Genomic DNA, 20,526 nt, shown 5'->3' on the forward strand with positions numbered 1-20,526 from the left:
AAGCCTTCAATATGTTATGCTATTTATTTAATTAAATTCTGCAGAAACGGGAACGTGTTAAGATTTTTCTAGGCTTGCCTAATCATGGGGCAGGATTCTGGGAATCAATAAAGTGGGAAAAATTGTTGACCTTGAAACACCAAGAGAGCAAAATTGTACGATGAAGAGATAAATCCCGCGGTAATTAAATAATTACCATGCGCGTAAATGAGAAATTCGAATAATGGCTGCACAAGACAAGAAGTTAGTCCAAAAGGGGAAGTGAAAATATGTTCTGCAAATGATCACAGCCATGGTCTTCTTCTCATGTGTTCATTGATTGAAATCTGGCCCCACCAAATTATATATCACAGCCAAAATAATTATCTTGCAATTTGCAACGTCTTCCCGAATTTTTAATTTTTGTAATGTTCCTCATGGCCTCATCTGTTGGGATTTTTTTATTAAATCTTAATTGAAGGGGTCAAGTGCAAAATATCTCGAGTAAGATAAAAAAAAATTATATATATATATATAGAAATTGAGTGAGAAATTAATAAAGTACACTGAAAATATTAAAAGTTTGGTATGGCATTACAAATTACCTGAGATAATTTAAAGTTTAATAGTCATATATATATATATATATATATATATAAAGCTAATTAATCATCATCCATTATGTTATAGTAGAAAAAGATCCAAAGCTTTTGTCGGGGATAGATAGCCCATGCATGCAGAATTTGGACCCACAGTTATTCCGATTGATAAAGCTAATGGGGTTTTTTTTAATTTTTTATTATTATTAACAGTACAAACGGCCAAAGAGGAAGAGGGTTAAAGAGGGGTCCTAATTAGTTCCTAGATCCTAATTTAGTACTACTTTTTCACTTTTATATTATACTCAGCACAAAAAGCTAGGTTGAAGGGCATTTGGAGCAAATAGCAATTAATTATGGTATATAAGCCAATAATTGAGACAAAATAAACAATTAGAGACACTATGAAAAGAAGGAAAGCCCCATATTACACGATTTTCCCACTAAATTATACACGATTTTCCCACTAAATTATACATCATTTGGTTATGACATGCGATTTCTCCACCAGCAATGTCTCTCTACCTTCTTTCCAGGCCCCATATTACACGATTTTCCCACTAAGTTATACATCATTTGGTTATGACATGCGATTTCTCCACCAGCAATGTCTCTCTACCTTCTTTCCAAGCATTCACGAATGCTTTGTGATATTTGTGCGCACTAAAAAAAAAAACAGGATCAACCATTTGCCGCCATTAATTTAGTTGGCTAAAGGAAAAAAAAAGTGGCGGCGCACGTGAGAAAACGCCAGGAAAATTCCTTGCACAGGTTGCACGCCAAGAAAAATAGAAAATCCTGGCGCATGCTGTGCGCCAAAAATTTCCTGGTATCCATGGCAACATTGGCAAGGGTGCAGCGTGGGTCCTTCAAAGTTTGGAGACTTATATATCTTCATATTTTTATATTAAAAAGTTGGGTGTAATCAAAGGAAAAGGAAACGAATCATGATGGTTTTTAGAAGTTTAATATATTTTTCTTTTTCTTTTTTTTTTTTTTTAAAAAAAAAAATTGCAGATCATTCTTCTTCTTCTTCTTTTTTCACGCACAAGGAAAAAAGAAAAAAAATCTATCTCAAATTGTGGAGGACAAAATTATTGTTTTGTACAGTCTCATGTAATCGTAGCAGCAAAAGTCAACCTAAGAACTAATGTGTTTCTTTAGTGCCTTTATTGACTATTTTACAAATATCCAAATGGAATAATATCATCAATAGTTCATAATGGACCGAAGAATATTCAATTTATGGCAGAGATTTCTTCTTAGAAATTCTACAACCACAAATAGGACACATGTCCCATTACAAATAATAATAATAATAATAATAAAATAATATTTCAGATTAAAAAAAATATTAAAAAAATAATGAGTGACTAGCCATAGGGGGTGGCCGGACCACTCCATGGCACCTGGGGGTGGTTCGGCCACCCCTTGAGGATAGCCGAACCACCCCCAACGGCCATGAGGTGGCTTCGGCCACCCCAGGGCCCTTGGGGGTGGTTCAGGCCAAACGAATTTTTTTTTTTTTTTTTTTTAAAGATCTGGCCCTTGGGCCAAGCCACCCCAGACCGCTAGCCGAAGCCACCCACAGCCCCAACTGGGGTGGTCCAGTCACCCCTTAATTTTTTATAATTTTGTTTTTAAAATATATAATATTTTTTTATTATTTTTTTATTAATGAGACAGGTGTCCTATTTATGGCCTCATGATTTTTTTAAAGAGATCCTGACCATTAACTAGACATTTTCAATCCAAAATGAATTAGAGAGGATTATGTTCCAAAAACAATGAGACATCATCTCCTCCAAGATGCCATTTGAACTCATGCCCTTCATTACAAGATCCTCTACAATTGAAGTGCACGAATTGCTCTACAATTTCAGCTGCCGATAAGCTGGCTATAAGGCCCACTTACCCCAAGTAAGTGAACCCTAATCACGGTGGAGAGGCCACTGTCGGCCAGGAGTGGGTTAGAGGGCTTTTTTTTTTAAAAAAATTTTATTATTCTGTTTTATATTTTTTTAAAAAAATTTAAATAATAAAATATTATTTTTTAATTAGTGGGACACGTGGCGGCTTGTAGACCATTGGATGAGATTCAATGGCTAAGATTTAAAAAAAAAAAAAAATGATGGACAATTTCCTAACTATTGCCGGGAATCCCGATTCCCTCTTTAGGGATGCCTTGTTGGGGACCTTAATTCCTACGATAAGTCATAAAATATATTATATATATATTTTTTCTTATCAACTTAAACTTTTAAAATAATTAGTAATTTATAAATAGTATCGGGACAATTACCCTATAATATTTCACCTAGTAAGAGTGGCTTAATAGGACAACAGGACAAGGGAAGATAGTTTAACAAAAGGCAACTTAAAGGAGCCCACGTGGTCGTTGATCCGTGTACCACCTTGCTAACATGCGACAAAAATTAGTTAACAAATGGACACTCTTGGGCACCTGGACAGCCATGCAAACTCTAGTGAGGGGCTTCATATATTCCTACAAGTGTACACCAAGAGAAAGCAACTTACAAAAATGGCAGCAGCCACCTATTTCAGGTTTGTATGTTTCCAATTGATCCTTCTCATGCTTCTCCCAAACCCTGCGGTTCCTTTCTCCATTATCAAGTCTCTGCCGGGATTTTCTGGTTCTCTGCCCTTCAAGCTTGAAACTGGGTGAGTATATATATCATTATGATGTCTTTGAAAGATTCATATTCAAAATCAAAGAAAGATTCTAAATGCATGTAAGCAGATACATCGGGGTGGGTGAGAAGGAAGATGTGCAATTCTTCTACTACTTCATTGAATCTGAAGGGAACCCCAGAGAGGATCCCCTTATGCTCTGGTTCACTGGTGGCCCTGGCTGCTCTGCCATCTCTGGACTTGCTTTTGAGATAGGTTGTTTTTTCATTTCTTTATAATGAGATACCATCAAATATGTATATTAATTCTTCATTCTTAGGCTCTTAGCCCCCCTCTCTATTGGGTAACCCCTCTTTGTCCAGACACCCCAATTATAGGGCTGCAACAACAAAGAACACCATTTATAATGCAGCTCTACTAGTTCCTTGATACTGCTGCCATGTCTTCATCCTAATTGAGTCTCCGGTGGGCGTTTGAACATGTTATTTACATGCCTTTTTCTTCTTTAGGTCCTTTACAGTTCAACTTGGTGGAGTACAATGGCAGCCTACCAACTTTGGCATTGAATCCATACTCATGGACTAAGGTAGATGCACGCAATTTATTGACTTTGTGCTTGCTTGCAGATTCTCCTTCTTCCCTTTTCCTGACATTGTTGATTGGATAATTGTGAAACATACCTAGGTTGCCAGTATAATTTTTGTAGATTCACCTGTTGGCACTGGATTCTCATACTCAACGAGCATGAAAGGTTCCAAGTCCTCAGATACAATACATGCCAATCGAGGTTATGATTTTTTGAGAAAGGTGCAACATCAACCTCAATCACGTTCCATTTCATACAAAGAATAAATACTAGAAACCACATTTTTATTCACTTTATCCACTTTACTAATGTGGCACTGTCAAGCCCGTTAAAAAATAAAAGATTAAGGAGTAATTGGCTATGCCACATCAACAAAGTGAGATAAAAATGTGATTTATAATATTGCTCCATACAAATGCCAAGTAAAATAGGAATAATAATTGATAACTTGGTGATGTGAAGTTTGACATGCCTAGTATTTGATTCTTCTTTACCATTATGTTTGTCCATATGGTGCAATTAGAATTCTCAAATACACCAACAGCTCCTTTACAATTCTTTTATACTTTGTAGGCACGAGTCAACATGTGATTGGAGTCATGCTGGCCAGTAAAAAAAAAAAGTAACACTATCAAATCACATGCTGGCACGTGTCAAAATAAATTGTATAAAAGTTGTAGGTCTAACATTAATTTTGTAGTTTATAAATTCTCCCTTATGCCCATAATTTCGGCCTTGTTAAGCAGTGGTTGCTTAGTCATCCCAATTTCATTGCTAATCCCCTATATATCGGTGGTGAGTCATATTGTGGCATGCTCGTTCCGATCATTGTTCAAAAAATATCAAATGGTAATGATAAACATATCCTTCTTTGAATGCCTCCATTGCTTCTCTTGATTACAAAAATCTCCAATTAATTATGATTTTGCAGGTATTGAAGCAGGGTACAAACCATTGCTCAATCTTAAAGTACGTGATCTAATACCAATTCCAGATTCTTGCTATTGCTATTCCAATAAGAGAAATATTAAAAACCAAATTTTTATTTCACAACTATCATATAATGTTGATGTTGTAGTCTCAATTAACCCTTGGATATATTTTTTTTTTTTTAACAAGGACAAATCCAAAGGTTAGTTAAGATTACCACATCAGCATTATGAATTAGTTGTTGAATAAAAATGTAATTTTTAGTATTACTCATCTCAGTAACGTTCTAAAAACTATTTCAGGGTTATGTGCTTGGTAATCCAGCAACTGATCGAAAATTTGATGACAATTCAAAAGTTCCATTTGCTCATCGTATGGCAATCATTCCTGATGAGCTTTACAAGGTTATTTGGTAACATCCCTAATTGTAGAATTCCGAGTGCAACTTAAAAATCCATCGCCTACAACCTTTTTGTTTTCCTTTGTCACTAATTGCCTTAACTCTGCACATTTCACTGTAAAAAGTGTCAGTCATTTTGCCTTATTCTCAGAAGGCTAAAAGGAGTTGCAAAGGTGAGTACATAGAGATAGACCCCAGCAACATACAGTGTTCAAATGATCTTCAAGCTATCTCAAAGGTAACTAGACCACCCACTGTTTTCCATTCTGACAAAGACCATTCACACTATTGTGTCTGCATTATTGATTAGATTTTTTGCTTATATAGTGCACTGAAGGGTTAAACCATGCGCACATCTTGGAGCCTAGGTGCCCTCCCCAGTTTCATCCATTGAATAAGATCGCTGAAAATCGAAGATATCTTATAGAAAGATATGGAGAGTCCTATAAACCTGAATTTCATCAATTTGGGTGTAGAGTAAACCCTCGCCTTTCTCTTATCATAGGTCTGTTTAGTATTTGTGATGATATGAATTACTGATTGCCTAATATTACAGAACTATAACGATTTTCTCTGCAACATATGGGCAAATAATAAAAGTGTCCAGAGAGCACTTTATGTGAGAAAGGTAAGACATGCTTTCCTCAAAAGAAAGATATTCATATAGGATGTTCCCTTACTATTGTTTTTGACTATGAAAATCAGGGAACAATAGGTGTATGGATACGATGTAACAAACACTTACCTTACCAGAAGGATGTTGAGAGTACTGTAAGCTATCATTTTTATCTCAACAGCAAAGGTTATCGAGCTCTTATATACAGGTTTGATCACATACCTATCTGCCCATTACTCCATGTTCTATTTGCAAGCAGCACCAAACTGCAACAGGACAAATGAGATGTCATAAGTAGGGCTTACAAACCCGACATGAACCCAACACGTAATTAATAAGTTAGAGTTAAAATGGGCCGAGTTAGAGTTAACCTATATAGTTTTATATCCATATGTTGACACGACCCGAACCTGACCTGAGGACTAATAATTTTTTACATGACGTGCAAATCTGATATAAACTTAACATGAAGTTAGCGCGTTAAAGTTAAGAGGTCTAACCCGTTTGATTAAATAGGTCGGGCTAGGGTTAGCCTATATAGTCTTATACGTATACCTCAACATGACTTAAATCCAACACAAGAACACGAATTGTCACCCTTAGTTAGAAGTGAGTGCAATATTCTAATTGGCAACTCAAATTAAGAAGATTAAGTTGGGCAAGTCAAAACTGAGTGCTAATAGCCTAATACTATACACACCTGTTCTGCAGCGGTGATCATGACATGTATATTCCATACTTGGGAACCCAATTGTGGATCAAATCTCTAAATTTGTCCATTGTTGATGAGTGGCGGCCATGGCTGGTAGATCTTCAAGTTGCGGGGTAGGCAGTATGTTACACAGATGTGCTTAACAATTTAGGGTTCTATTACAAGTTGTGACTGTTGTCGTTTTTATGCAGATTCACAAGGGGGTACTCAAACCACCTCACATATGCGACTGTAAAGGTAAGAATGCTATTCTAGAATAAATGTCAAGCCGAGTGAAAGTGAGTGGAATTTTAGTTAGTATGGCTTGTGCAGGGAGGAGGTCACACAGCCCCAGAGTACAGACCTAAGGAATGCTATGCCATGTTCAAAAGGTGGACTTCTCAAGCACCACTGTAAACACTTTTTGGTACCAGCTCCAGATAGCAGATGTGCTTGAAATTGCTAATAATTTCCACTTAAGTGACCATGATGTGCTTGTTACCATGTTGCCCCCTTATCTTTTTCTTTTCTTTGTTTTGTTCCTTTGTAGTTGCTGCTTTTCTTCCTGTTTTGTTTGTTTGTATTATTTGCTCAGAAAACAAAAATCTCAGATCATCTGTAGCAATGGTTTCTCTATTTTATCTATCCAAAAAGAAAAATTCTCTACTTCACCTACTTAATTTTTCATTAGACATTCCTTCAAAACTCTCTCTATTATTTTCTCTACTTTCTTTAAATATTATATATCTTTCCATCGATAATATTTTCAAACATTCTTTTCCAACAGCCATTTGATCCATAAATAAACCACTAGTCCCTAACCAGCTCATAGAATGATTAGAATCCATAAATATAAAAAAATTTCCAATTCAACCAAACAAGAACGATCAGAACCTAGAATTTAGTTCAGCTTCTACTTATGAATTACCACATCATTCATGCAAAAATAACAAATGTCATAAAGGCAAATAAAATAACTTCTTTGAAGGCAATTCAAAACGTGCACCCAAATGAGCCTAACACACCTATTTTGACTTCTCAGCATCCAAACATGGGATAATGGAGACTGGAATCAAGACCCAAGAACCATTCTTAAGTTTATCCAGAACAATCAACAGGAAGAAACAGGATAATTAAAATCTCGATCCGATCTAGAAAAGTTATGCAAGAATTGAGATACATATGCAAGAATTAATTTACATTGAAGATCAAAGAAAAAGTGCAAAAAAAAAAAAAAAAAAAAACCCTTCATTTTTGAATCAGAGAGAGAACCTGAAGAAACTGGAGATGTGGAGGATTAGTTGAGGTGCTCCTTCGAAAGTAAACATTCAGAATGAAATTACCACAAGTTAAAAGCGTACTAATTAACTAATGTTTAGGTAAATTTTGTCTTAAAAGTTACTTTTTTATGTTTTGACTATCTACTTTTTCAATACAAACATTCATCTTACTTTAGAATTATTTTTCAACTCTAATAAAATATTTTATAATATAAATTTTGTCAAATTTATTTTATTTTTATTATTTATTTCAATTTTTCAAATGGAAAAAGTAACTTTTAGTTTTAAATTAAAATATAGTTTTGGTTTTAATTTTCATAAATTTAGAATTTAAAACTAACATATTTTTTTTTTATATTATATAATTTATAATTTATATATTATTCATTAGGAGTGATATGTGTCGTTATATAATTTAATCTGACGTGACAATGAAGCCTGTCAAGATTTTGATGAAAGTTAATAGTAAGAATTGATTTGTTAATTTTGCATACTCTACGAAGCTCGGAGAGAATCAACATCACGTCGTCGTCGTTCAATTCAACGTCGTTTTGAATTCAACTCCTCAAGCAAGTTCAACATCGACCAGATCAAATGCAGCAATCAAGATTCCAAAATCAAAGGTAAAAGTTCATGCGTACATTCTGTCAAACACTTTAGATGCATCTTGTTACATAATTCTCCAGTGAACTAATCACTCGCTTAATAGGATATATAATAAGATAAGTGATAATTTAGTTTAACAAGAGGGCATAAAGGCGCCCATGTGGTCGTTGATCCGTGTACCACCTTGCTAACATGCGACAAAAATTAGCTAACAAATGGACACTCTGAGCACCTGGACAGCCATGCAAACTCTAGTGAGGGGCTTCATATATTCCTACAAGTGTACACCAAGAGAAAGCAACTTACAAACATGGCAGCAGCCACCTTTTTCAGGTTTGTATGTCTCCAATTGATCCTTCTCATGCTTCTCCCAAACCCTGCGGTTCCTTTCTCCATTATCAAGTCTCTGCCGGGATTTTCTGGTTCTCTGCCCTTCAAGCTTGAAACTGGGTGAGTATATATCATTATGATGTCTTTGAAAGATTCATATTCAAAATTAAAGAAAGATTCTATATGCATGTAAGCAGATACATCGGGGTGGGTGAGAAGGAAGATGTGCAATTCTTCTACTACTTTATGGAATCTGAAGGGAACCCCAGAGAGGATCCCCTTATGCTCTGGTTCACTGGTGGCCCTGGATGCTCTGCCATCTCTGGACTTGCTTTTGAGATAGGTTGTTTATTTTTTTATTTTTTTATGTGTTTATAATGAGATACCATCAAATTTGTATATTGATTATTCATTCTTAGCCCCCCTCTGTGTAGGGTAACCCCTCTCTGCATGCAATCCAGACACCCCAATTGTAGGGCTGCAACAACAAAGAACACCATTTATAATGCAGCTCTACTAGTTCCTTGACACTGCTGCCATGTCTTCATCCTAACTGAGTCTCCAGTTGGCGTTTAAACATGTTATTTTGTCTTCTTTAGGTCCTTTACAGTTCAACATGGTGGAGTACAATGGCAGCCTACCAACTTTGGCATTGAATCCATACTCATGGACTAAGGTAGATGCACGCAATTTATTGACTTTGTGCTTGCTTGCAGATTCTTCTTCTTCCCCTTTCCTGACATCGTTTATTGGATAATTGTGAAACATACCTAGGCTGCCAGTATAATTTTTGTAGATTCGCCTGTTGTCACTGGATTCTCATATTCAAAGAGCATGCAAGGTTCCAAGTCCACAGATACAATACATGCCAATCAAGGTTATGATTTTTTGAGAAAGGTACAACATCAACCTCAATCACGTTCCAGTTCACACAAAGGATAAATACTAGAAACAACACTTTTATACACTTTACTAATGTGGCATTGTCAATCAAGCCCCGTTAAAAAATAAATAATAAAATAAAAAATCAAGGGCGAATTGACAATGCCGCATCAACAAAGTGAAATAAAAATGTGATTTATAATATTGCTCCATACAAACGCTAATTAAAATAAGAATAACAATTGATAACTTGGTGATGTGAAATTTGGCATGCCTAGTATTTGGTTCCCATTATGTGTTGTCCAAATAATGATGGTGCAATTAGAATTCTCAAATACACCAACAACTCCTTTATGATTCTTTTATACTTTGTAGGCATGGGTCACTACGTGATTGGAGTCATGCCAGACAATAAAAAAAATTGATATCATCCAATCACATGCAGACACGTTTCAAAATAAGTTGTATGAAAGTTATAGGTCTAACATTAACTCTGTGGTTTATAAATTCTCTCTTATGCCCATAATTTCGGAGCAATGGTTGCTCAGTCATCCCAATTTCATTGCAAATCCCCTATATATTGGTGGTGACTCATATTGCAGCATACTCGTTCCGATTATTGTTCAAAAGATATAAGATGGTAACGATAAACTTATCCTTCTTTGAATGCCTCCATAGCTTCTCTTGATTACAAAAATCTCCAATTAATTTTGATGTTGCAGGTATTGAAGCTGGGTATGAACCACTACTCAATCTTAAAGTACGTGATCTAATACCAATTCCTCAATTACATTGCTACATTCTTGCTATTCTAGTAAGAGAAATATCATAAACTACAATTTTATTTTGCAACTATCCTATAATGTTGATGTAGTAGTCTCAATTAACCTTTAGATTTTTATTTTTTTATTTTTTAACAAGGACAAATCCAAAGGTTAGTTGAGACTACCAAATCAACTTTATGAGATAGTTGTCAGATAAAAATGTTGTTCCTAGCATTACTTATCCTAGTAACGTTCTAAAAACCGTTTCAGGGTTACTTGCTTGGTAATTCGGTAACTGATTCAAAATTTGATGACAATTCAAAAGTTCCATTTGCTCCTCGTATGGGAATCATTCCTGATGAGCTTTACAAGGTTATTTAGTAACATCCCTACTTGTAGAATTCCTAGTCCAACGTAAAAATTCATTGCCTGCAACTTTTTTGTTTTCCTTTACCACCAATTGCCTTAACTCTGCATATTTCACTGTAAAAAGTTACAGTCATTTTGCCTTATTCTCAGAAGGCTAAAAGGAGTTGCAAAGGTGAGTACATAGAGATAGACCCTAGCAATATACAGTGTTCAAATGATCTTCAAGCTATCTCAAAGGTAACTAGACCACCCACTGTTTTCCATTCTGACAAAGACCATTCACACTATTTTGTCTGCATTATTGATTAGATTTTTTTGCTTATATAGTGTACTGAAGGGATAAACAATGGGCACATCTTGGAGCCTAAGTGCCCTCCCAAGTTTCATCCATTGAATAAGATTGCTGAAAATCGGAGATATCTTCTAGAAAGATATGGAGAGTCCTATAAACCTGAATTTCGTCAATTTGGGTGTAGAGTAAACCCTCACCTTTCTCTTCTCGTTGGTCTGTTTAGTGTTTGTGATAATATGTTACAGAACTATAATGATTTCTTTGCAACATATGGGCAAATAATAAAAGTGTCAAGAGAGCACTTTATGTGAGAAAGGTAAGACATGCTTTCCTCAAAAGAAAGATATTGATATAACATGTTCCCTTACTACTATTGTTTTTTATTATGAAAATCAGGGAACAGTAAGTGTATGGATACGATGTAACAAACACTTACCTTACCAGAGGGATGTTGAGAGCTCTGTAAGCTATCATTTTTATCTAAACACCAAAGGTTACTGAGCTCTCATATACAGGTTTGTTCACATATCTATCGGCCCATTACTCCATGTTCTATTTGCAAGCAGCACCAAACAACAAAAGAACAAATGAGATGGTATAAGTAGAGCTGACAATTTTTGACATGACCTGCAAACTTTATATGAACTTAATATGAAATTAGCGAGTTAAGGTTAAAATAGACAGGGTTAGGGTTGACTTATATAATCTTATACCCATGTGTCAAATGGGTTAGTCCTCTTAAGATTAAGAGGTCTAAACTATTTGATTAAATAAGTCAGATTCGGGTTGGCTTATATAATCTTATATCTATACCTCGACATGACCTAAACCCAACACACGAACACGAATTGTCACCCATAGTTATAAGTGGGTGCAATATTCTATATGGCTTGTCAAATTAAGAAGATTAAGTTGGGCAAGTCAAAACTGAGTGCTAATACCATATATACCTGTTGTGCAGTGGTGATCATGACATGAGTATTCCATACTTGGGAACCCAATTGTGGATCAAATCTCTAAATTTGTCCATTGTTGATGAGTGGCGGCCATGGCTGGTAGACCTTCAAGTTGTGGGGTAGGCAGTATGTTACACAGATGTGCTTAACAATTTAGGGTTCTATTACAAGTTGTGACTCTTGTCATTTTTATGCAGATTCACAGGGGGGTACTCAAACCACCTCACATATGCGACTGTAAAGGTAAGAATGCTATTCTAGAATAAATGTCATGCTGAGTGAAAGTGAGTGGAATTTTAGTTAGTATGGCTTGTGCAGGGGGGAGGTCACACAGCCCCGGAGTACAGGCCGAAGGAATGCTATGCCATGTTCAAAAGGTGGATTTCTCAAGCACCACTGTAAACACTTTTTGATACCAGCTCCAGATAGCAGATGTGCTTGAAATTGCTAATAATTTCCACTTAAGTGACCATGATGTGCTTGTTACCATGTTGCCCCCTTATCTTTTTCTTTTCTTTGTTTTGTTCCTTTGTAGTTGCTGCTTTTCTTCTTGGTTTGTTTGTATTATTTGATCAAAAGGAAAAAAAATCTCAGTGCATCTCTAGCAATGGTTTCTCTATTTTAGCCATTCAAATAGCAAAATAGGCCTGTATTTGGAGTTCCCCTAGGGCTGGTAAAGGTGAAATGGGGCCACCATAGCCCAATTGAGTGCTCTACCTCAGGCCATAAACATCATAGAGACAGACTCTACTGAAATTAATACACTCTAGAAAGGGATGCAATCAACATCATCTTAACCATTCAAAATCCGAATCTCTTTAAGGATTGGAACTTTGCCTAAATTATTTTAGATATCAACTTTTTCTTATTATCTTTTCATAGCTGAAAAGCTAATGCAGTTTCTAAACGTGCTAATGTTTGAGCATATTTGTTAGATTGATGATTCATTTCCAACCTAATGTTCGGAAGCATTACCAATTGTTTTCCTATTCTTTTTTTCATATGGATTTAGAATGGGAAAGATCTCTCATTGTAACCCTTTTTTCATTCGTTTATATATATATATATATATATATATATATATATATATAGTGATGATAGAGTTTACGCCCGGTGTGCATCAACAGTGATGCACGCCAGACGTAATTTTTTTTTTTTTTTTTTTTTAAAAAAATAATAATAATAATAAAAAAAATTTACGCTGTTGATGCACGCCGGCGTAAACTGTATCATCACTCATATATATATATATATATATATATATATATATATAATCAATCTTGGTTGGCCTTTAAGTCTTTAACCCCTAGCCACATGTCATAGTTATATTTTATATATTTAGATATTATTTATTATGAGTGACATGTGTCATTATGTAATTGAATTTTACAGGGACACTAATAAAATCTATCGAGATTTAAGATGAAGGTTGACCGTACGAATTTATTTGTTATTTTTGCATTCTAAAGGAAACTCTCATAATATTATTATACTTGATGGATTGATGGAGCTTATTACAAATCAGCGTAATTGTTTTTTTTCGAAATTAAAAACATAAGTGGAGTGAAAGTTGAAAATGTTGAAGTGGAGGGAAAAGTTGTTTTAATAAAATATAATCCAACATTTTTCCAATAATCGCGTGCTTTCAATATACATAGGAGTCGGAACTTTGTATACGCTATTAACGCTTCACTTTTCCTTTCACCTCAAAAACTTGCTATTTCGCAAAATGGGTCTCTCTCCATTTCGCCGGCTCCAAATGCTTTATCCGTCAGACTCTGATGAAGATTTGCTGATGATACTTACAACACTTGCTATGCAAAAAAGATCGAAAAGGCAGAGAGAATCAACATCACGTCGTCGCCGTTCTATTCAACGTCGTTTTGAATTCAACTCCTCAAACAAGTTCAACATCGACCAGATCCAATGCGGCAATCAAGATTACCAAATCAAAGGTAAAATTTCATGCGTACGTTTTGTCAAACACTTTAGATGCATCTTCTTACACCCAAAATTGACATGAGAATTTCGGGTTTTCTCTCTTAGTCTTACATATTCATTCACCAAATACAATGATGAACTAATTCCACGAAATCGAATCAACCAGAAAATCAAAACATTTTGATCGAAAAATTCACTCCTCGTCTTACTGATTTCCCTTCCTCTTCATTCGATTTCCGCCGCTCTCACCAAGTCCTCCTGCTTCTTCCTCTTTCGACCGTTCGACGATTCTTTGTCCATTTGTCTTGATTTCCCAGGAATTTTCTTCGTCTGTAGCAGTCGTTGTCTTTGGTAAGGTTGTGTGTGAGAGAGAGTGTGTGGCTAGTAGTATTTGGGCCGTAACTGTCTAACAGAATCGTTCCGGTTTCCCACAAAACAGCTTTTTGAGCACTAAAATTGATATTCAGCTGTCCCTTTGAGCCTTTCTATGTATTTCAAAACAATGCGCCGAGAAGAAAAACGACGCAGGTTCAATGAAGCCGTCGTCAACATGCTCTTTCCCCAACCACCGGGGAGGAGGAAAACGAACCGGTGAACATATTACGGGAAGACTTCGATATGGATCTTATTCCAGGCTTCAATATGTGAACTATTTTAATATGTAAATTATTCGCAGTCAGTAATTTGACCAATTGAGTGAAATGCAGACGATTTGGAAGAGAGTGGCTGCTCTGCATGCGATGATACAGATGGAGAATCCGGGCCTCGGAGGAAGCTGCCGAGGGCTCAAAAGAAGAAGCTTCGCAAGAAGAAGCTCAAGGAGGACGCATCCCGCCGCGGAAATACTACTGGGCCGTTGCTACCTTTAACAAGTGAAAGTGAAGCTGGTAACTGTGGCTGTGGAGGTGGTGATGTTGAGACAGAACTTCCCGATACTCGACGTAATGCCGCTGAGAAGAAAGTTGATGCTACAGCTGACAACTCTGGTGAAGGCAAGAAGAAGCTCAAGGAGGATGCATCCCGCCGCGGAAATATTATTGGGCCGTTGTTACATTCAACAGGTGAAAGTGAAGCTGGTGACTGTAGCGGTGGAGGTGGAGGTGGTGATGTTGAGACAGAACCTCCAGGTGTTCGACTTAATGACGCTGAGAAGAAAGTTGATGCTACAGCTGACAACTCAGGTGAAGATCCACGTACGCACAGAAACTTAATGTCATATTCAATTGTTTTAGGTGCCTGAGAAAAGCGGGCCCCCTTCTGTTATGTATTTGTTTAGGAGAGGAGGCTGCTTCTGCTAACAAAAAAAAACTGAAGTACAGAAGGATGGCTAAAAGGCTGGCAAATGGAAGATTGAAGTCATCTAATATGGAGAATTGCAATCAAAATGATCAGCCATGTGCTGAGGACGTGGCTTCCACCTCCACCTGAAATCGTGTTGCCATGGTGAAATCTGCATAGGGTGAAGTCATAGGAGCCGCGGCTGCCCAATGGAACCGCCAGTGCAGGTTTTAGGTGAATACCATTGAATGTTGAAAGGTTGAAATGTGAGTACTTGCGTGAGACAGAGACACTGCTAAAAGTCCTCGTTTATTTTGATGCTTCTTTTCTTGTAAAATGGGGAACATTCACATAACTTACATTATCAATTAGCTTTGATTATTGTTTTTGTTTTTGTGAATGTTTTATGAGGAATTGTTTTTACTTAACAAAAAGAAATTGTTTGTTAAGGTTTTTTCATTCCCCCTTTTTATTTTATTTTTATGTTTAAAAAAAATTAAGAGCTTAAGTAATAAACTCTTTAAATTTCTTTTTTTTTTAAAAAAAAAAAAAAAAAAATGTAGGAAAAACTCATTAAAAAAGTTCATTTAACAGATTCCTTGGTATTTCCTAAACCAAGGGAACCAGAAGTGTTATTCTAGATATAGGGCTTTTGCTTCCCTTATCATTATTTTAATAATAATAAAAAAAAATTGTTCTTTTTTTTTTTTGTTCTAGAATTTATTTGAAATAATATTTAAATTGTTTTCAATTTTACTTTTTCTTTTACCTAGTGTTTATTTGAAAAAAAATATTTAAATAGTATATAGGAAGGATAAGGAAGGTTACTGTATAATTTATTTGAAGAAGTAGCTTCCTTCTCTAAACAACTACATCATAACACCTTGTTTAAAAAAAGTAAAAGAAGAAAAAAATACTTCACATTTGAGAAATTGTTACGAGTAATTTTAGTTGGCTTACCTGTATTCTACTTGTGTCCTACTAAGAATGATGTTGCTATTAAAATCACTATTGAGCTTGTGATTGATCATTATTAAATTTTGATCAAAGGAGAATTTTAATAGCCACGTTATTCTTAGTACGATACAAGTAGGCCTTCTAAAATTATTCAATTGTTACACACGCTATTAATACCTCTACATTACAAAGTGAATATTTTTCGATGTAACATTAAAAATAAACATTGAATTTTCGATAAATTACTATTAAATTTTGAATTTAATTGTAATTTTTAATGTTAGCATTGTTAGGTTAGGGAATATATACTTGAAAATATAAAAAATATGATGGTTAGAATGTGTATATTAATGTTTGGTTAGAAATGAAAAAACGTTAGCACGTGACATTTGGCAGGGGCAGCTCAGTGTAGTAAAAGAGAAGAAAGATTGGCTTCACATTCAAAATCTAGAAAACCCTAAACCCTAACACTCCCTCTTTCCCTCTCCGACCACTTGTCTCCCACCACCACCGTTATACGGAAGAGCCATGGCGGAGCTGAAACTCTCAGAGAGCCGAGATCTAACGCGGATAGAGCGCATAGGAGCACACTCCCACATCCGCGGTCTGGGTCTGGACTCGGCGCTCGAGCCCCGCCAAGTCTCAGATGGCATGGTGGGCCAGACTGCAGCCCGCAAGGCTGCCGGTGTCATCCTCCAGATGATCAAAGAGGGCAAGATTGCCGGACGGGCCGTCCTCCTGGCTGGCCAGCCCGGTACCGGCAAGACCGCCATCGCCATGGGTCTGGCCAAGTCGCTTGGCCTCGAGACCCCATTCGCCATGCTCGCCGGCAGCGAGCTCTTCTCGCTGGAGATGTCGAAGACCGAAGCCCTAACCCAGGCCTTCCGCAAGGCCATCGGCGTGCGCATCAAAGAGGAGACCGAGGTCATTGAGGGAGAGGTCGTGGAGATCCAGATCGATCGGCCCGCAGTCGCCGGCGCTGCCTCCAAGACCGGAAAGCTGACCCTGAAGTCGACGGAGATGGAGACAGTGTATGACCTGGGCGCGAAGATGATTGAGGCGCTGGGGAAGGAGAAGGTGCAGAGCGGAGACGTGGTGGCCATCGACAAGACCTCCGGGAAGATCACCAAGCTCGGGAGGTCGTTCTCAAGGTCCAGGGACTACGACGCCATGGGGCCTCAAACCAAGTTCGTGCAGTGCCCCGATGGGGAGCTCCAGAAGCGCAAGGAGGTCGTGCATTGCGTCTCGCTTCACGAGATCGATGTAATCAACAGCAGGTATGTGGTGTTCTTCAAAAGCAGAAGATGATTTTTTCTCGTTTTGTCTATGAAAAGTTTTATGCTTTGGTGTTATTAGAATTATAAGCGTGATGTTGGGTGTTTATTTTTTCTTCATATATGTAGTGAATCTTGTTTTTTGGAAGTCGGTCATGGTAAATTTGTTCGAATGTGTATATAAATTGTTCCTTTTAAAATGGGATTTCCTGTGGTTTTTGAGACTATTTTGCTGTATGTTGGGGATCCCTGAGGGCTGGTTCTGGTTGCTGTTGTTGGTGTTACTATTGCGTCTGTTGCAGCCACCACCACCAGTGATTTGTTTTGCTGCACTGTTAGTTTGTTTGCCGTGCTCCTACTTTTTTTTTTTTTGAAATGGTATTCCCTCATCTCATTACTGTGGAAAAAATTGCTCTAACAAGACAGTCCAAAGTGCAAAGAGGGATTGTCCCTCTCCACTCAGTATCCTCTCCTAAATCTAGAGCCTGCTTTGCCAAACAGTGAGCTACCCCATTGGCACCTCTCCTGACATGGCTGATTACCCACTGAGAAAAATTCATGAGCAAAGACTTAGCATCATTAATCCCATCCCGTAGCTATTCCAGCAACAAAATGTTCTCCAAAGATGGGAGAGCTGGGAAGAGTTTGACGATTCCCCTTCAACCATTACGCTATTTTCCCTAGCTAGATGATATCCACTACGAACTGAGTAGTTCCCATTTTTTGCACCCACCCAAACAATTTTATCCCTTTGTGTGGTTGGGCAAATCGCCATGCTGCAATTCTTCGCCGCCTCTTTTTTTTTTTTTTTTTTTTGATAATGTAGGAGAACTTTACTCAGATTAATTGCACGTCGCAAACACATACTGTACAACAATCCTCACCGTTAATCAAACTCCTACGGGTAACTGACCCCTCTCGCCAAAACCAGTTACCAGGTAATCCAGGAGCTTTCACCCCGGACGAGCTAAGCAGTTTATCCTCTTCGCCGCCTCTTCCTCCATGAAAACCTCCTTAACAAGATTAGTCTTCCACCACTTGGTGTCACCATCAATAAGATCACTAACCCATGCGCTGGGGTTTGGATAGAGAGAGTGGAAACATTTCGTAGGCCTCTGCTCTTTTTAAGTGAGAACTGATTTTCAGTAGAACAAAGCTAAACGAACTTGCATATACACACTCTCTTTGGCTGAGTTGGAACTGAGTCTTAGTTCTATGCCTATTAAGTCAGTAAGATATTTGAGGAGCTTGCTGGGCCTCTTCGACTACTTGGCCACTTATTATGTTGTTGATCAGTTGGAAGTAAATACAGTACATTTGAGAAGTGATCAGGCTTATCTTATAACTGGGAGTCTGGGACAAAACTTAACTACCCTTGAGTATGCTATTGCTTTTTGGACTAAACATTCCTAATCAAATTGTGCAGGACTACATACTGGTTTTACCATGGTGAATGCACAATCAATTGGTTATTCTTGCTGTTTGAAGATTCATTTTCTAAACTAGTTGATTATCCTGACCCCTATATCACGACCTAAATATTGAAGAAAATGCTAATGATATTATACTAAACTTCAGAAGGTGTGAAAATGTATAGTCCTCATAAGAGAAAGACGAGCATGGTATGAGTATAAACTTACCAAGTAAAATAGATTGTGGCTAGTGAAATATGTGAATACATGGATGCATATTTCTGCACCCTCTTGCTTTCCTTTAGTACTAAAGCATATTTATGGACCATTTGTCCAAATTGGGAGAAGCACAGCACTCACCAACTTAAGATTCCTAGAATTAAATTTGTGAAGGAAAGCAATGAGTTTGGAGAATTTGGCTGATGGGATTGTTGGTTTATAATACTATAGTAATCCCCTTTATACCATCAAAGCATCCATTGTAATCCATTTACCTTTCAGTGTAAAGAAGTTCAGAACTTCTTTCTTTGTTGAATTTCTGTTCATTGTTCAGATATATTTCCTCTTAAATGAATTGGAAGAGGAATTTTGTCTGCAGTTTCTGTTTACACTCGGTGCTGCCTTTACAAGATTTTTTTTTTTATGTAGCATTTGGGTCACTGTAGGCTGCAGGGTACTTTACTGTTTCTATCACTTATTGTCTTACCCATCAATTTCAGGACACAGGGATTTCTAGCTCTCTTCACTGGTGATACTGGTGAAATCCGTGCAGAAGTGAGGGAACAAATTGACACAAAGGTGGCAGAGTGGAGGGAGGAAGGGAAGGCAGAGATTGTACCTGGTGTCCTCTTCATTGATGAGGTGCACATGCTTGACATTGAATGCTTTTCTTTCCTGAATCGTGCTTTGGAGAATGAGATGGCTCCTATATTAGTTGTCGCTACGAACCGAGGGATTACTACAATCCGAGGCACAAATTACAAATCCCCACATGGGATTCCAATCGATCTCCTTGATCGTCTACTTATCATCACAACTCAACCTTACACAGAAGATGAAATCCGCAAGATTTTGGACATCAGATGTCAAGAGGAAGATGTGGAAATGTCTGAAGACGCAAGGTGTTTGCTGACCAAAATTGGTGTGGAAACATCATTGAGATATGCCATTCATCTCATCACAGCTGCCTCATTGGCTTGCCTAAAGCGGAAGGGAAAGATTGTGGAAATGGAAGACATTAACCGAGTTTATCACCTGTTTTTGGATGTGAAGAGATCAACACAGTACTTGATAGAGTTTCAGAGCCAGTACATTAATGAAACTGGAGACAATGAAACTGGAGATGGCGATGAAGATGATGTCAATACCATGGTGTCTTGAAAGTTTCTGTCTGAAATTCAACGTGTTTTTCATCCACCTAGTTTGGATTAACAGTAGTTTGGTAGTTTTCAATGTGTATGGTCTATATCTGCATCTTATGTCTCTGGAAATGTACTTGTGCATGTTTTAGCTGTCAGATTCTTATGCATTCTAGAGATGAGGCACCCATTTGGATGTATGATCCTGAAATTTTACAGGCTTTAACATTTATCAAATGCTACTGCAGAAGCGGACTGCCACCTAAGTAGAAGAACCATTTTCAGGATACCCATTTGAGGTGCTAAATTCAATTATAGGCTCCATTTTGTTGTAGAGCAATCGATTCATGAAAAAAAGAGTAAACTGAATATGC

At 37.2% G+C, this 20,526-nt stretch overlaps 2 protein-coding genes and 2 pseudogenes across 5 annotated transcripts; all 4 read left to right on the forward strand.

Moving 5' to 3' along the window:
* The first annotated feature begins 3,061 nt into the window (after positions 1-3,061).
* LOC132186658 (serine carboxypeptidase-like 7) lies at positions 3,062-7,056 on the forward strand. 2 transcript variants are annotated; one of them, XM_059600645.2, is made up of 14 exons: positions 3,062-3,260; positions 3,340-3,485; positions 3,740-3,816; positions 3,915-4,037; positions 4,563-4,665; positions 4,748-4,785; positions 5,049-5,150; positions 5,298-5,384; positions 5,474-5,623; positions 5,703-5,774; positions 5,852-5,970; positions 6,474-6,587; positions 6,666-6,711; positions 6,787-7,056. In XM_059600645.2, exons 1-14 carry the CDS (start codon positions 3,121-3,123, stop codon positions 6,868-6,870), a joined length of 1,401 nt encoding a protein of 466 aa, XP_059456628.2. In that variant the 5' UTR covers positions 3,062-3,120; the 3' UTR covers positions 6,871-7,056. The 2 variants fall into 2 exon arrangements, with proteins under 2 accessions (XP_059456628.2, XP_059456629.2); XM_059600646.2 differs by having other exon boundaries at positions 5,301-5,384.
* A 1,246-nt stretch (positions 7,057-8,302) lies between these two features.
* Positions 8,303-11,942, forward strand: LOC132186659 (serine carboxypeptidase-like 18; annotated as a pseudogene). Its single transcript, XR_015912672.1, has 10 exons — positions 8,303-8,356; positions 8,548-8,789; positions 8,867-9,012; positions 9,269-9,345; positions 9,444-9,566; positions 10,086-10,191; positions 10,274-10,311; positions 10,586-10,687; positions 10,835-10,921; positions 11,012-11,942. The product of XR_015912672.1 is annotated as a serine carboxypeptidase-like 18 (transcript).
* Positions 11,943-13,514: 1,572 nt separating this feature from the next.
* LOC148584770 (uncharacterized) lies at positions 13,515-15,537 on the forward strand (annotated as a pseudogene). Its single transcript, XR_015912671.1, has 3 exons — positions 13,515-13,887; positions 14,581-15,054; positions 15,150-15,537. The product of XR_015912671.1 is annotated as an uncharacterized LOC148584770 (transcript).
* A 975-nt stretch (positions 15,538-16,512) lies between these two features.
* Positions 16,513-20,352, forward strand: LOC132186882 (P-loop containing nucleoside triphosphate hydrolases superfamily protein). Its single transcript, XM_059600992.1, has 2 exons — positions 16,513-17,385; positions 19,514-20,352. Exons 1-2 carry the CDS (start codon positions 16,637-16,639, stop codon positions 20,172-20,174), a joined length of 1,410 nt encoding a protein of 469 aa, XP_059456975.1. The 5' UTR covers positions 16,513-16,636; the 3' UTR covers positions 20,175-20,352.
* Positions 20,353-20,526: the final 174 nt, after the last annotated feature.

Source organism: Corylus avellana, chromosome 6 (genome assembly GCF_965113065.1).
Source record: "Corylus avellana chromosome 6, dhCorAvel1.hap1.2, whole genome shotgun sequence".
Lineage (NCBI taxonomy): Eukaryota > Viridiplantae > Streptophyta > Magnoliopsida > Fagales > Betulaceae > Corylus > Corylus avellana.

What these genes read in the sequence shown, in the direction of transcription:
- LOC132186882 (XM_059600992.1), top strand. Translation starts at nt 16,637, where the DNA reads ATGGCGGAGCTGAAACTCTCAGAGAGCCGAGATCTAACGCGGATAGAG. An exon ending in ATCGATGTAATCAACAGCAG is followed by an intron (nt 17,386 to 19,513) that starts GTATGTGGTGTT and finishes CATCAATTTCAG; the next exon opens with GACACAGGGATTTCTAGCTC.
- LOC132186658 (XM_059600645.2), top strand. Translation starts at nt 3,121, where the DNA reads ATGGCAGCAGCCACCTATTTCAGGTTTGTATGTTTCCAATTGATCCTT. An exon ending in CCCTTCAAGCTTGAAACTGG is followed by an intron (nt 3,261 to 3,339) that starts GTGAGTATATAT and finishes GCATGTAAGCAG; the next exon opens with ATACATCGGGGTGGGTGAGA. An exon ending in TGTTCAAAAAATATCAAATG is followed by an intron (nt 4,666 to 4,747) that starts GTAATGATAAAC and finishes ATGATTTTGCAG; the next exon opens with GTATTGAAGCAGGGTACAAA.